Consider the following 14,067-nt stretch of genomic DNA (forward strand, 5'->3'; position numbering starts at 1 on the left):
ATCTCAGGTCGACACAAACAAGATAAAGTAGCATGATTTAAATGGTGAAGAGCGGCTTTGGCTATTTATAAAGAATAAAAGAGAAAAACATGACGGACTTCTGTTCCTGCGGTGTTTTGATCCAATTAGCGTCTAAATAGCAATCAGCTTTTTCTCCTTAGACGTATCATCTGGTGTAATGACCTCGACGTCTCTTCAACAGACATGACCAGGATAACCATCGTCGGACTGAAACCAGAGACGACCTACGAGGTCAAGATGTCGGCCATCAACGGGAAAGGCGAAGGCGAGAGCAGCCGTTCCAGCACTTTCAAGACGGAGCCAGTCCGTAAGTGCCTGCCTCTCCTCCCGTCTCCCTGCTCCAAACACGCCCTGACCCTGCAGCTTTGAACCCAATGCAGCTCCCTCCACCGCGTCCAGCAGAGCCCAGATGCTTCAGTCCTCTTTTCTCACGCCAAGCCCCGCCATAGTCCTCCTCCCATCAGACGGGAGCACGAATCCACCGGCCGCTGCCGCTTCCTAGCTCAGCCGCCTCATAGAGTGACCTCTGCAGAATGTATAACGTGTGTGTTTCTGTCCTTGTGAATGTGTGTGCCGCACGAGATGCCTTTGCATCTTTGCCCACAGCTGAGGTGATTTAGACTTTTCTTTCTAGACACTTCATACGTATTTATAAATCCGATTTACACTTCACTGCAGGGAGACGCAGCTCCGTATTTATAGATCACCGGCAGCATGAATTTTTAATATCGCAGCCACAGGTCAAGTCCTCCTGAGGAGAGTTTAGATGTTGTGATGGTGATGGCATTGCATGATGAAGAGCAGAGGTGTTTCAGGAGGCTTTGAACTGTTTTTTTGGGGGGTTTTTTTAATGAAAGTGAGCAAAGTCATCTGAGAGGAAGGAAGATTATTAAGCACACAGGGAACTCCAGACTTTTTTCTGAAGGGGCATCCAGTTGGTTCCCTGGAAGCAGGATGTATCACAAACCCAGCGCCTCCTGTACTCCACATCTCCTGCACAAATCTGACAGCGGCCGAGATAAAACAGTTCTGAAATAATCCAACCTAATGGGTTTCTGGTGATGCTTTCTCATTCCTGAGGGTTTTGCGAGATAAACCCGGGATTGAGTGAGCTGAAAGACTTCATTTTACAGTGAGCCAAGACATTTTAAGAGCTGAACGTAACACGTATGCCGAAAATGTCCATCATTTTCGGCATATTGAAAATTATGAACAATACAATAGAGACAATAAGGAGGATAAAATTTTAGACCGTTAGTCTTGAGGTGCCCTAATAACCTAAACGTATTTAAATATGTAAATGCATTCATCAAATGATCCATTTAGTGAAACTTAGTGCTGAAAAAAGTCCAGCAGGTCAGAATCTGGTCATCTGCTCTGTTTTCAACATATAACTCATTTTTATTTTTTTTTTGCCATTCATATTTTTTCTTTCAGGTCATCATAAATGTTCAGCATATTTCACATATACTGCCACCACTGGTAAAGATGTGTAAAGGCCTTTAAATAAAACAGCATCCTGCCATTCAGTGCATTGTAGCAAGAGGAATTTTTTTAACGTATTAGTTATTGCTCCGATTGTGAATGAGGGAAGGTTTAGGTGAATACTGTTTTTTTTCCTGGCTTACTTGATTGCCATATTATCATATCTTTCCCATTTTGAGGAATAGCTATGAACAATGGGCCCCATGTGTTTCTCCATATGTATTTGCTATGAAAACAAGAAGTGATAAATAAAAAAAAATAAAAAAAACATACATTTGTTACATTTGATTCATAGAGGATGTTGGGGTGCCATTGGTTGTAATACTGCAGATTTTGTAAAAAAAACAAAAAAAAACATTAATAATGCAGGATTTGTTTCATGTGGTGAAGGAATGGACTTAAACTCAATTTTAGATGTTTCTTAAATTTCTTTTGAAAGTGTAAGCTGCTGCTGCAAAAAAGATACATTTATTTAAGTCTTTTACACATTTTTACCAGAGGTTGCCAAGTTACAGCAGGCAAAAGGTTGAGATCAATACTGACTAAATAACAGCACAGATGTTGATTTTTTATTTTATTTTTGAGTTCAGGTTTCTTCAGCTAACATTTTTGCTTGTATAAACTGGTGGTTTTATTAAAGTAGAACATTTTTGCTGTTTTTTTAAGTGACCACAATGGATGGTTCTAATTGGCTGCTTTCTGAATGTAATGTCTCACAGAAAGCATATGTGAAAGTTTAACTTAAAGAACGTGAACTGAGAAAATGTAATAGATTAGGGCAGATTGTACAACATCTTGCAGAATTTTGAAAAATTGTAAACATGTACCTTTTTCGAAATGATATAATGAATCACTTTTTGTGAATAACACATGTATATTCTATTGAATTTTGAACAGGAGTAATTTATTCTGTTTTCTACAGGCATTTCAATATTTAGCATGAACAACTTAAAAAAAACAACTTAAGCCAACAAAATGTACAGTATTTCAGTTTAAAATGTGCTCTTCTGCTTCATCACTTTCAGTTTAGTGCAGGCCTGCTTCAACTTTACACTTAGCACTGGCAGTAAGGAGACTTTTATTGATCTAAATGTTTCTCTCGCCACCAAATGCCCCATTCGTGCTCAAAGAAGCGAGGAGGTAAATTTCTGTTCGATCCCAGACTCATTGCTCATTGCTGTGGTCGGACTCGCTCAAACAGTGGTTGGCAGGGTCACGTTGTTCTGGCTCTTGTTTCTTAGAGCCCAGTGGCTTGTTTTTGAGTCCCTGCAGCTCTGATAAAAGCAACGAAGAAAGTGAGGCAGGAGAGAGAGTGATGAAACTGATGGAGATGTTGTCATGGTAACACCAAAAAGCTGCCTTTAGCACCTGAAGAGAGTTGAAATTGTGTTATGGGTTTTTTAACTTTTTATCTCCATATATTTGACTTCATCCGCTGCATTAAAGTTGATTCTGGAGGGCTTAGGAAGGGAACTTCACACGCCATATTGCAATGCACATACCATGCATCAAACAGGCTTTTATTGTTTAGGTTTTTGATTTGCAGAGTGTGCCGAATGCACACCAGCAGAACTCCAAGTTCAAAATTTGCATGTTTGTAGGTTTTGGTGACATGATTTACTGGAGATCAGATCACTGTGTGTAAATTTAGGATTTTATAACCTTCCAGTCAGTTTTTGCTGACAATATGTTTGCATATTGTAGCTTTGCCTAAATGACACAAGTTGAGGATGTGTAGGAACGAGATAGCGGTGGAGGAAAACCATCTCTCTTTTTTGACACATTGAGACGGGGACGCAACAGTTCTTATTCTGTCAAAAGACGAAGTTGATGGTAATTAGTAACCTAAGTTTGAGAAACACATTGAAATTGCACTAAAAGTGAAAACAACTGGGACAAGACTCGTTCCATATGAAGGTTGTTAGAATAAGCAGAAATCATTTGAAGCACGCCACCATACCCTGCAACTATCAACCATCAGGCAAACATCAAAGCCCCCCCAGGACTCAGAAGGTGAAGCGAGTTAAGAGATTCATTCCAGTGTTTGTGACCATCTGATCCATGGCAACCAGATCGGTGTATGCTCTAAACAGCAGCAGTGTTTGGGGTGAACAGATGAATAAATCAGATACACAGCAGAGGAGTTGTAGAAGGATTTAGTTTTTTCTGACAGATAAAGTGATAAAAAGCTCTTAGGCTCATTATTTATCCGTGAATGGAGCCAGCTGGTTGTTAGTTCACATTCAGGCTAAGTCTTTGTTTTTCCTCAGAGCTGGTGGTGATATTTTACAAGTTCTTTTTTTCTTTGGTCTAAAGTATTTAGGTATCCATTATTTTCTTATTGAACTGAAAGGTCTTGGGTAATCATCAATTTATAAGTGAATCAAAGCCTTCTGAGTGAAAGAACTAGGTGATGGTTCTCTAGCTCAGAAAATTTTCTTAGGAATTAAGCATTAATAATTTCTAAGAAAATCAACAAAGCTCCATCGTACTATCCATTCTGAGGAACGTTAACCTTCTTCTCATTCAGATTTTCACGTCAGGGTCATGAATGGATGTTTGTTTTTCTGTCTGTCACCCTTTGTCTCCTGCTTCCATCTGCACCTCATCACCTCGCTGCTCCTGTAGAGAAGTCCCCTTCAACATTTTCCTTATTGTGCCTGAGTCAGCATTGTTATGAAGATGTCTTAATCTGGTGTTCGAGCAACAAATTCACTCTTCAAATTTTCCACTAGTCTGTAGACATAAAATCAAGTTCAGAGAGACTTTAAATTACATTTACAGAGCTGTGAAAACGTGTTTGTCCCTTGCAGATTTCTACAAATGTTGCTGTTTTGCCACATTGACATCATCAGACTAATTTTAATTTTAAAAAATTTTTAAAAAGTTTTCAAAATGATTATTTCATTTTCTAGGAAACAGAAGCTATCCAAAGCAAACTGGCCTTAAATCATATTGCCCCCCATGTTAAATCATGAATTAACTATAAATTACTGCATTTTTGGTCCAGTTTTACTGGCATCATCCAACCTGATGACTGTTTGACCTAAAGAATCAGGAAATTACTTCAATAGATCCTGTCTGACAGCATGAAGTGGTCTAAAAGATCTCAACATGCAGCAGTTCATGTTCTGATCGAAGCAACGAACAGACTGAGCCTGGAAAAATGTCACTAACTGTTTCTAAAACCTTCCACAATTGGAGAAAAAGACCTTCACCGACCAACCAGGAGGTCACAAAAACCCAGAGCCACATCTAAAACTCTGCAGGTCTCACGGCCTCAGTTAAGGTCAAAGGTCATAATTCAACAATAGGACTGCACAAATACAGGAGAATTTCAAGGCCAATCCCAATATGTTTCATCGAAGAAATCTGGGAATAGGCAAATTTTCCAACAATCTGTATTTGCATTCAACAGAAAAAATTGCTAATGCTGAACCATGAACAGCTGAGGGTTCACCACAGTTAGATTATCTTTAATATTGATATCTAAAACATGGAATAGAGATAAAACAGCTCAAATCTGTGAGGAATCTCTAAGGGTGTCAATACTTCTTAACATTTCTGTATGTTAGAGATTATTCTATATTGTAATTTCTGGTATTAAAACCCTAGAAGAGATTTTTAAGTTACTCTTGAATTAAAATGTTAGTAGATGGAGGACTGCAAGTCATTACATTTCACTTCCTAGTTGTGTGTCATGACAGCATCTTTTAAAAAAAGTGAAAAAGAAGAGAAAGCAAATGCATAATGCTCAGTGAGGCGGTGTAGGGGAATGGCACAGGGTTAATGATGCAGCAGGACACAGCTGCCCTTTTTCATTGATCATATTTCTCATTTTATTGTTTCTGTTCTCTTTGTGTTATTGTTTTCTCATGTTTTTCCCCTCCATCTATTGTGTATTCCACTGGACTTCTCAGAATATTCTCTCACAAGTAAGTTCTTCTTCTCCCTTTCTTATCTGCTTATTATCTGCAGTTTGCATCGTTTCCATTAAACATTCCTCATTATTAACAATGTTAACGTCGAAGTGACGTCTTTACCGATTTCCATTCATTCATCACATGTCCGTTTCCTTAATGTAAAGTCGATTGAAGATAGTTTCACAAAGGTGTGACGACAATAGTGATCTTTCCTGTTTCGTCTTTTGTGTGAAATGCAGCAGTGGCTCAAATCACTTTCAGACATGGAGAAAAGACATGAACACCACAGGAGGCCTGAGTCATATAATAATCAATGTCCATCCTGATCATTTTGGGTGTTTTTTTTGCAATAGTGCAAAATCTTTCTGTCTCTGAAATAAATGATTCAGACTGAAACAGTCAGAATAATCCAGAAAGTCTTTGACTTAGTCTGTAAAAAAAAGTATCCATGCACCTTGAATTTCTCCACAGTTTGTCATGTTACGACTACGAGGTTCAATGAAAACATTAGAGAGCAAAACAGAATCATCAGGACTAAGGCTGTTTAAAAAATTTAAAGCAAGAGTTAGATTTTAAATTTAAAACAGAGTTGGGTTTTACAATAACATCTGAGTTTTTAAACATCTCGTAAAGCTCTGTTCAATGTGTCACCTGAGCATAGAGGCAGGAGGAACCTTTGGTTCTGCAAAGTACCAACTCAGAGGTGTTGAATACAAAGTGAAGTCACAGTCTTCAGACTTTTTCTGTAAAATCCTTTGAAATCATGTGCTGTTTGTCTTGTATGTCAGAATTATGCAGCACTGTGCGCGAATCCATCACATAAAGTCGCAATAAATTACTTTGAAATTTCAGGTCTTGATGTGATAAAATGTAAAAAATGGTTCAAGGGGTGTGAATACAGTTGGAAGGCAGGTAAAGCAGCTATGCTTATTCTAAAAGCTTGACTTAATTTGCACCTTCATTAGTCAGACACGGGGCAGGATGGAGGCAACATCCAGGGAATAAACTCCAGTTATGATGCAGATGGTGTTTACTTGAGAAATGCTCTTATTCCTACAATGTGAGGAACACAGAATCCATAAAATGTTGGACTCACTTTTGGGAAAACAAATATTCATCGAACTTTGTTCTTGTTTTCTTGAATGGGACCAAGATGTGATGACTAAAACATGCGCTCTGACATTTTCATCAACAAAACCATTGTTTGTTGAAAGACATAAAAAGAGAAAAAAGCATAATCGGATTTTAATGGAAAAGTAATTTTGATCCAAGAGTCAAAACTGAATTAAAATATGATAAGCTGCTATTTATTCTTTTCACCAATTATTCTTCATCACCTCAACTGAGCTTACCAACATATTGTCTTTTTTTCATTTTGACATGATTTGAACCATGAATATTAAAACTAGGTGTAGATTTATTTCCCTGTAGAACTCATCAGCTCTGACAGGTTGTTTATTGTCATTAATGCCAATTACACCAGCGTAGGCCATCTTTATAGTTAGTTCTCATTTGCTTTGTTTCAAATATATTTGAAATGCAGTCAGTACAGCAGGTGTAATAAATCTCCACACCTGAAGGTTTAACACATTGAATAGGACTTGAACACATAGCTGGTGCTCAGCTGTTGTCCAATCAGATGCTGGGTCACATTAACAGCAGCAGCAGCTGCATGGGAGCGTTCCTGCCGTTTGTAATCATCACTAAGCACTGAGGACTCCTGCTTCTCTCATGCTGTTCTCACCATTTTTCAGTTGCATCATCGATCCCACCTGCTATTGCTGACACCACTATGGCCATTAGTGAGTATATGCGAGTCCAGCAGTGTGTCTGTCACATCTCCCTGTCCTTCCTGCCTGGCTTCACACGTAGCGTAGATGTTCATTAATGTTTGGTGTGACTCACAGGAGGCGATCGTATTCTGTATGATGAGCATAACCAGTCCAACACAGAACTAGCTGATGATATTGGCAGCTTACCTGCTTTTCTAACTCTGTTGATTCGTCCTTAATCACACTAACACTAAACAGTTTAAATGTGACAAGCTTACTTGTTCTGCAGGGCTCCTTCACACGGGAAGTTGCATACCTTTCTCAAAAGTTTCGCAGAACGTTTTAACTGATTTTTAAACTCTAAATTTCATCTTGAATATATGACAACATTTTCTAGATGGATGGATGGATGGATAAAAATATGGAGCGGCAGATGGAACGATGGAGAAGTTGGTGAGATGATGGATGGAGAGACATTTGAAAGGATGGACAGACGTATGGATGAAAGAACAGATGTTTGAGCAGTGGGGTCGATGGACCAACAGATGGAAGGGTGGATGGACAGACAAATAGTTGAATGGGCAAAAAATTATGGATGGTCACATGTAAAGATGGACCTACTGGGCATAACTTTTAAATAATTGGAATTCAAAAAAACATTGCGAAAACAAATATTTTTTGCTTACTAATTTTTCGTTTTTCAAACTACTCCTAATTTTGGTATATTCTTAAATTCCCTTCCTTTCCAGACTGCATAGGAACCCTGTTTGTGGTTATAAATAACACATTTATGTATTCAGGTTCCTCGTAGGTTAAAATTGTAAAGTTTGTTTCATTGTGACGGGGGACGTTTACGTTTCCTGTGGCGTTGCTCTTTCTGAGCGAATCAGTGATTTCAGAACTAACGTGCTGTAAGTAGAGGTAGCGATAAAACACTAGCATGTTGCTGTAAAGGTTGTGGGTTTAAATCCTAACCTTTTTCAAACAGCATGTTTATGCTTTTGTGTTAGCATAAATAGTGAGTCATAGTTACAGCTAGTCAGACCTTCTGTGGTAAGACTTTAACTCAGCAGGATAAATCTTATTGATGTTGATCCACAACCAACGTTGATGTCTTAGTGTTTGGTTGTTCTGTTGACCAAACTAAAGTATAATTTTAGCCCCAATTTTAATGTTTAGGATGAAAGAAGTGATATTTCTTCAAAAGAACACTCTAATCTGGTCATTACACTAACTCCATCCTTTACCATGAGTTAGGATCCTTCTCAGCATCTTCTAAAAAAATTAGCATATGTGATAAAGTTCATTATTTTCCATAATGTAATGGTAAAAATTAAAGTGTCATATATTTTAGATTCATTGCACACCAACTGAAATATTTCAGGTATTTTATTGTTTTAATACTGATTATTTTGGCATACAGCTCATGAAAACCCAAAATCCCTGTCTCAAAAAATTAGCATATCATGAAAAGGTTCTCTGAACGAGCAGTTAACCTGATCATCTGAATCAACAAAGTAACTCTAAACACCTGCAAAAGATTCCTGAGGCTTTTAAAAACTCCCAGCCTGGTTCATTACTCAAAACCGCAATCATGGGTAAGACTGCCGACCTTACTGCTGTCCAGAAGGCCATCATTGACGCCCTCAGGCAAGAGGGCAAGACACAGAAAGAAATTTCTGAACGAATAGGCTGTTCCCAGAGTGTTGTATCAAGGCACCTCAGTGGGAAGGAAAAAGTGTGGCAGAAAACGCTGCACAACGAGAAGAGATGACCGGATCCTGAGGAAGATTGTGGAGAAGGGACGATTCCAGACCTTGGGGGACCCGGGGAAGCAGTGGACTGAGTCTGGAGTAGAAACATCCAGAGCCACCATGCACAAGCGTGTGCAGGAAATGGGCTACAGGTGTTGCATTCCCCAGGTCAAAGGTCAAACCACTTTTTAACCAGAAACAGCGGCAGAAGTGTCTGACCTGGGCTACAGAGAAGCAGCACTGGACTGGACTGTTGCCCAGTGGTCCAAAGTACTTTTTTGGATGAAAGCAAATTGTGCATGTCATTCGGAAATCAAGGTGCCAGAATCTGGAGGAAGACTGGGGAAAAGGAAATGCCAAAATGCCAGAAGTCCAGTGTCAAGTACCCACATTCAGTGATGGTCTGGGTGCCATGTCAGCTGCTGGTGTTGGTCCACTGTGTTTTATCAAGGACAGGGTCAATGCAGCAGCTATCAGGAGGTTTTGGAGCACTTCATGCTTCCATCTGCTGAAAAGCTTTATGGAGATGAAGATTTAATTTTTCAGCACAACCTGGCACCTGCTCACAGTGCCAAAACCACTGGTATTACTGACTATGGTATCACTGTGCTCAATTGGCCTGCCAACTCTCCTGACCTGAACCCCATAGAGAATCTGTGGGATATTGTGAAGATAAAGTTGAGAGAAGCAAGACCCAAAACTCTGGATGAGCTTAAGGCCATTGAAGCATCCTGGGCTCCATATCACCTCAGCAGAGCCACAGGCTGATTGCCTCCATGCCACGCCACTTTGAAGGCTGCAAAAGGATACCTGACCAAGTATTGAGTGCATAACTGAACATAATTATTTGAAGATTGACTTTTTTGGTATTAAAACACATTTCTTTAATTGGTTGGATGAAATATGCTAATTTTTTGAGACAGGGATTTTGGGTTTTCATGAGCTGTATGCCAAAATCATCAGTATTAAAACAATAAAAGACCTGAAATATTTCAGTTGGTGTGCAATGAATCTAAAATATATGACAGTTTAATTTTTATTATATCATTATGGAAAATAATAAACTATCACAAAATGCTATTTTTTTGAGAAGGACCTGTACAGAAACATCTTTATAATGATCATATCATCTCAGCTTCCAAAAGTCTTTCAAAAAGCTGTTTTGTCATCACTTCCTGTAGTTGCCACTTTCCAGGACATGCAAGTTCTTATTACGTAGAAAATCAGACCAAGAAGAAACTGAGGTTTGTTCTGCTGATGTTGTGCAGAACTTTGACTTTCCCATTCTCTTCATAAAGGGCTTCAGCTACTTTTCATCCTGGAACTAATTATCATCTATTCATAATTCAGTCATTTCTGTCCAGAATTCCCCCCAACCCATCAGCTCATGAAACTGTTGAGAAATCCATCAGGTTTTCTGGCTTCATTCTAAATTCATTGTAGGTTTATAACATTGAGTTTGTGTTTTACTCTTCATTGCTTTGGGCGCTGGAGTTTTTGTACTTTCAGTTCCTCCTAGCAGGTATCTGGAGTGTGTGGCATGTCGGGGTAAGTCGGGCCACAGAAGAACGGTTTTACTGAAAGGTGCCCTTTTCTTTTCTGTCGATTTATTTTTCTACCTTCTCTCTGCACACAAACTGATTTCTGACTCATGTTTCATGATGAGTAGATCTTTAAAAAGGACAACTAGAAGGAGTTTAGGGAGTCTCTGTGATCATCACGGAGAATGTATTATGAGACATACAAATGTTAATCAATATAAATGAGCTTCTGTAGTTTGATCACCTACATTCCTTCATAGAAACTCTTTATCTCATATTTGTAGCAAACAGCAGGTCATGTGTCAGAAAAAGGGAATTGTTGTTGCTTTTCTTTCCTTTTCTTCCTCATAGAAAGTATTCCTGGCTCAGTGGGTCTGTGTTCATGCTGTCTCTGTCCTGCTATTGATGGAGCTGTTGCTGCCATTGACTTTATTTTAACCTCTCTTTTTTTCCAATAGAAAGTACTACTGGTCCAGTTCTTCTGTTTACATGTCTGCTTCCTTAACAAACCTGTTTTTCTTTTCTACAGACTGCACTGATAATCCAGCTCTGTTCTGTTTAGCTCTAAAGGTGCTGACTAAGCTAATGTGGGCCTTAACGTTGTGTTCTGTCTTTCATTCTTTTAGAAGAGTTCCCCTGACTCACTACATTGTTTGGTTCAGGTGTAAAACTTCCTGGACAAAGACAGTGATAGTTTTGCTGCCATAAACTTTTTGCATTTTCTTCTGATGTTTTTAGTCATAGAAAGTGCTCCTGTCTCATGGACAAACTTCTTAATAGTTATTGCTTCCATGATCATGTGCTTGTGTGTGTTTCATGTGTTTCTCTCCCAGAGAAGGAACAACAGGCACAGTGGTTCTGTGTTTATTTTTCATTTATGGTTCACACTGAGCCTGGTTTTGTTGGATGCTCACCTTTGTTAAAAAGGAGACGTTTCTGCCCACTGGTGCCACATGCTTGCTTCAGACTGCAGGCATGGAGTTAGCATGTAGCGAGCAACTGAGCTCTAGTATTTTAGAAGTTGCTTTTTTTGGGGATAAAAACCAGTTCATGATATGAATGATTTAGTTTAATTTTGAATACTATAATATTGTGAATGTGTATTTTTGCTCAAATATAAAATAGTTAGTCTGACTCCGGACTGTGTTGTTGTCAGACAGTGTTGATCCGTTTCTGTGTGGCATGAATGGACTAATTTGGATCTTTTGCAGAAACTGGGGGGAAAACTTTAACTTGCTGCTCTGAACAAGAGGTTTCAACAAGAATCACTGACGCCACGCTTTTTAATTTCATTAAAAAAAAAATAGCTCACTCTTAACTGACTAACGTTTCCATGTGCATTGCCTTCGTTTATGCGATAACCTCCAGGAATCATCTGAATGAACCGTGTGCTCTCTGTAGTTCAACCAGACTGGTCACGTCTCAGACGCAGGTTTAGCCTGCTCATGTTCTCAGTTTGTGTTTCATCACTCAGTTGTTCCTGCATCCCTGTGGCAAAGGCAACAGATCCTCAGGTCTGGCCTCTGTCAGGTCTTAGATGTGTCAGACGGCTGCAGACCCTCCTCAGTGCTCCATCTGGTTCTGTGGGCCCGGTAATGGATCTGGGCCCTGCAGAACCAGGTGAGCTGAAGCAGTGAAACTTCCAAGACCTGCGGGACTCTGACTCCTGAGGTCTGACGCTGTGTCAAGTTTCCATGTGTTCATACTTAATGTGTTGTTTCACACTTGGTTCTCATGGTTGGTACATGGAAAACTGCAGACGTTCCTCTTTTATTCATGCCCACATCCGATCCAAACCAAACCCAGCTGCTGTGTTACTGCTTTGCTTTATTTTTAAATTAATTTGCTGTAGTTTGCAGGCAACATCGATTTTTATTAGCTGTTTTTTAAGTTGCCTCATGCCTCTTATCTCCTAGTAACCTTTTTAAAAAATATTCAGTACAGGGATTAATCTGCTCCTCTTGTTTTGTTTTGCTATTTTGTCTCTAACATTTTCATTTGTTTTGTTTTTTTGTTGACACGTTTTCATCATTTCAAAATGTTTTGTATGTTTTCCATGTGGCTCCCCGCCCCGCCCTTCTCCCCGCTCTGGCCCTCCCGTATTTTCTTTGACCAATCATGTCCGTGCGCATCATGCGACTGTGCCATGCGGCTCTTGCATGGTGCTGACGATGTGGTCTTCGGTGATCAACAGAAGGTAACTTTTCTTTGAAATTAGATTGAAACACTTTAGATCATTCTGTCATTTTTCATTCAACGTTAGCATAGAAGTACTAAGCATGAAATCATCACACGGCAGATATTTCATATCATTCATCATCATGGTTGAAGAATGAGCCCCAACTAACTGGATTTAACATATGATAGGCCCAGATTTCAGTATTTTTTTTAAATAGTTTCATGTAATATTTGAATTTAAGGAGATTTCCTTAGCTGGGAGCCGTTTTAACACAAATTAACAAAAATAAATGTCTGAATTATTTTTATTTTATCTGTAATAAATCCATATGATTTGAGTTTTACTTCTAAATTTCAGTTTGTTGAGATGTGTGTGATCTGACTCAGTTTTCCGGAGGATTCCTGATCTGAACAGATTTAAATCAGGATTTAAATGTGGGACTCACACCACCTTCAGAATAAAGAGGAAACTGGTTACAGTATCTGGAAAAATTAAAAAATAAATAAATAAATAATAATAATAATAATGAATGAATGTTTTAGTTCTTTTAGTTTTAGCCAGCTGTCCACCAGTTTGCAGCAACAGGTGGAGGAGGGGCAGTGCTGTATTACTTTCTATCAGCCAGTTGAAGCTCTGGTCATCTCAGCATTTTCTTACAGAATCCTTTTAAACCATACAAAAACAGTTTGCAGTTTTTAAAACCTTACATTTTAAAAACCCATTACTGGAAACAGACTCTTGCCTAATCTTTTGTTTTCCATTTAGTTTTCCTATATATTCATATTCCTGGGTGCAAAAAAATGCCTTAATGAGTAATATGTTTCTCATATTTATATTTATCTTATGCATCCCCACAAGGTACCACCCGTAGTTCTGACTGCTAGACACGATCCTCCACAGGATAATGTTCCATGCTTTTCATTGTAAACGAGTTTAAACTCTCATACTCAACTGATTGGACGCACCGCAACATGTTCGCGTCTCCGGAGCGCGTCCTGCAAATTAGATTTCTTCTCTTTCCTCCTCCCTGCACCTCCTTCCTGTTTGCATGTGTCTGCGTCCTTAGTGTCATGTCTTCTTTGTGGAAACACAAATTTAACTTCATTTTGCTTTTTGTTCAGTTATGCTCAACAACAGACAGAGCTGTGAACACAAAACCTAGAACTGCTTCTGTACGTTTCCAACTTCTGTTGTCTCTGATTGTTTTGCTGGGATGTGATGAAAGGTGCCACCGGCTGCATGTGGACTCCCACCACCTGCAGGCATGTCTTATTTAGAAGTGATGGGTGGTGGGCGCTCCACATGCTCCGCCCTCTTTGTGTGGCACCTACTGTACATTTTCCAGCCCCCAGTGTGAGTCTCTCATCCTAACCGCTTCACTTTCTCTCTCCG

The 14,067-nt window shown here is 39.2% G+C and overlaps 1 protein-coding gene across 10 annotated transcripts in view; it reads left to right on the forward strand.

Moving 5' to 3' along the window:
• ncam1a (neural cell adhesion molecule 1a) overlaps positions 1–14,067 on the forward strand; it is a 289,625-nt gene that overhangs the window by 240,422 nt on the left and 35,136 nt on the right. For 5 of the 10 annotated variants that reach the window (XM_008428582.3, XM_008428583.3, XM_008428585.3 and 2 more), the window contains one exon: positions 203–328. In XM_008428582.3, coding sequence (XP_008426804.1) covers positions 203–328 — 126 coding nt within the window. Of the gene's footprint in view, positions 1–202; positions 329–5,426; positions 5,442–7,183; positions 7,232–12,690; positions 12,694–14,067 lie in introns of all 10 variants that reach the window. The other 5 variants (XM_008428580.3, XM_081615779.1, XM_081615780.1 and 2 more) reach the window with 2 other exon arrangements.

Source organism: Poecilia reticulata, chromosome 14 (assembly GCF_904066995.2).
Source record: "Poecilia reticulata chromosome 14, P_reticulata-male-v2, whole genome shotgun sequence".
In the NCBI taxonomy this organism is placed as follows: Eukaryota; Metazoa; Chordata; class Actinopteri; order Cyprinodontiformes; family Poeciliidae; genus Poecilia; species Poecilia reticulata.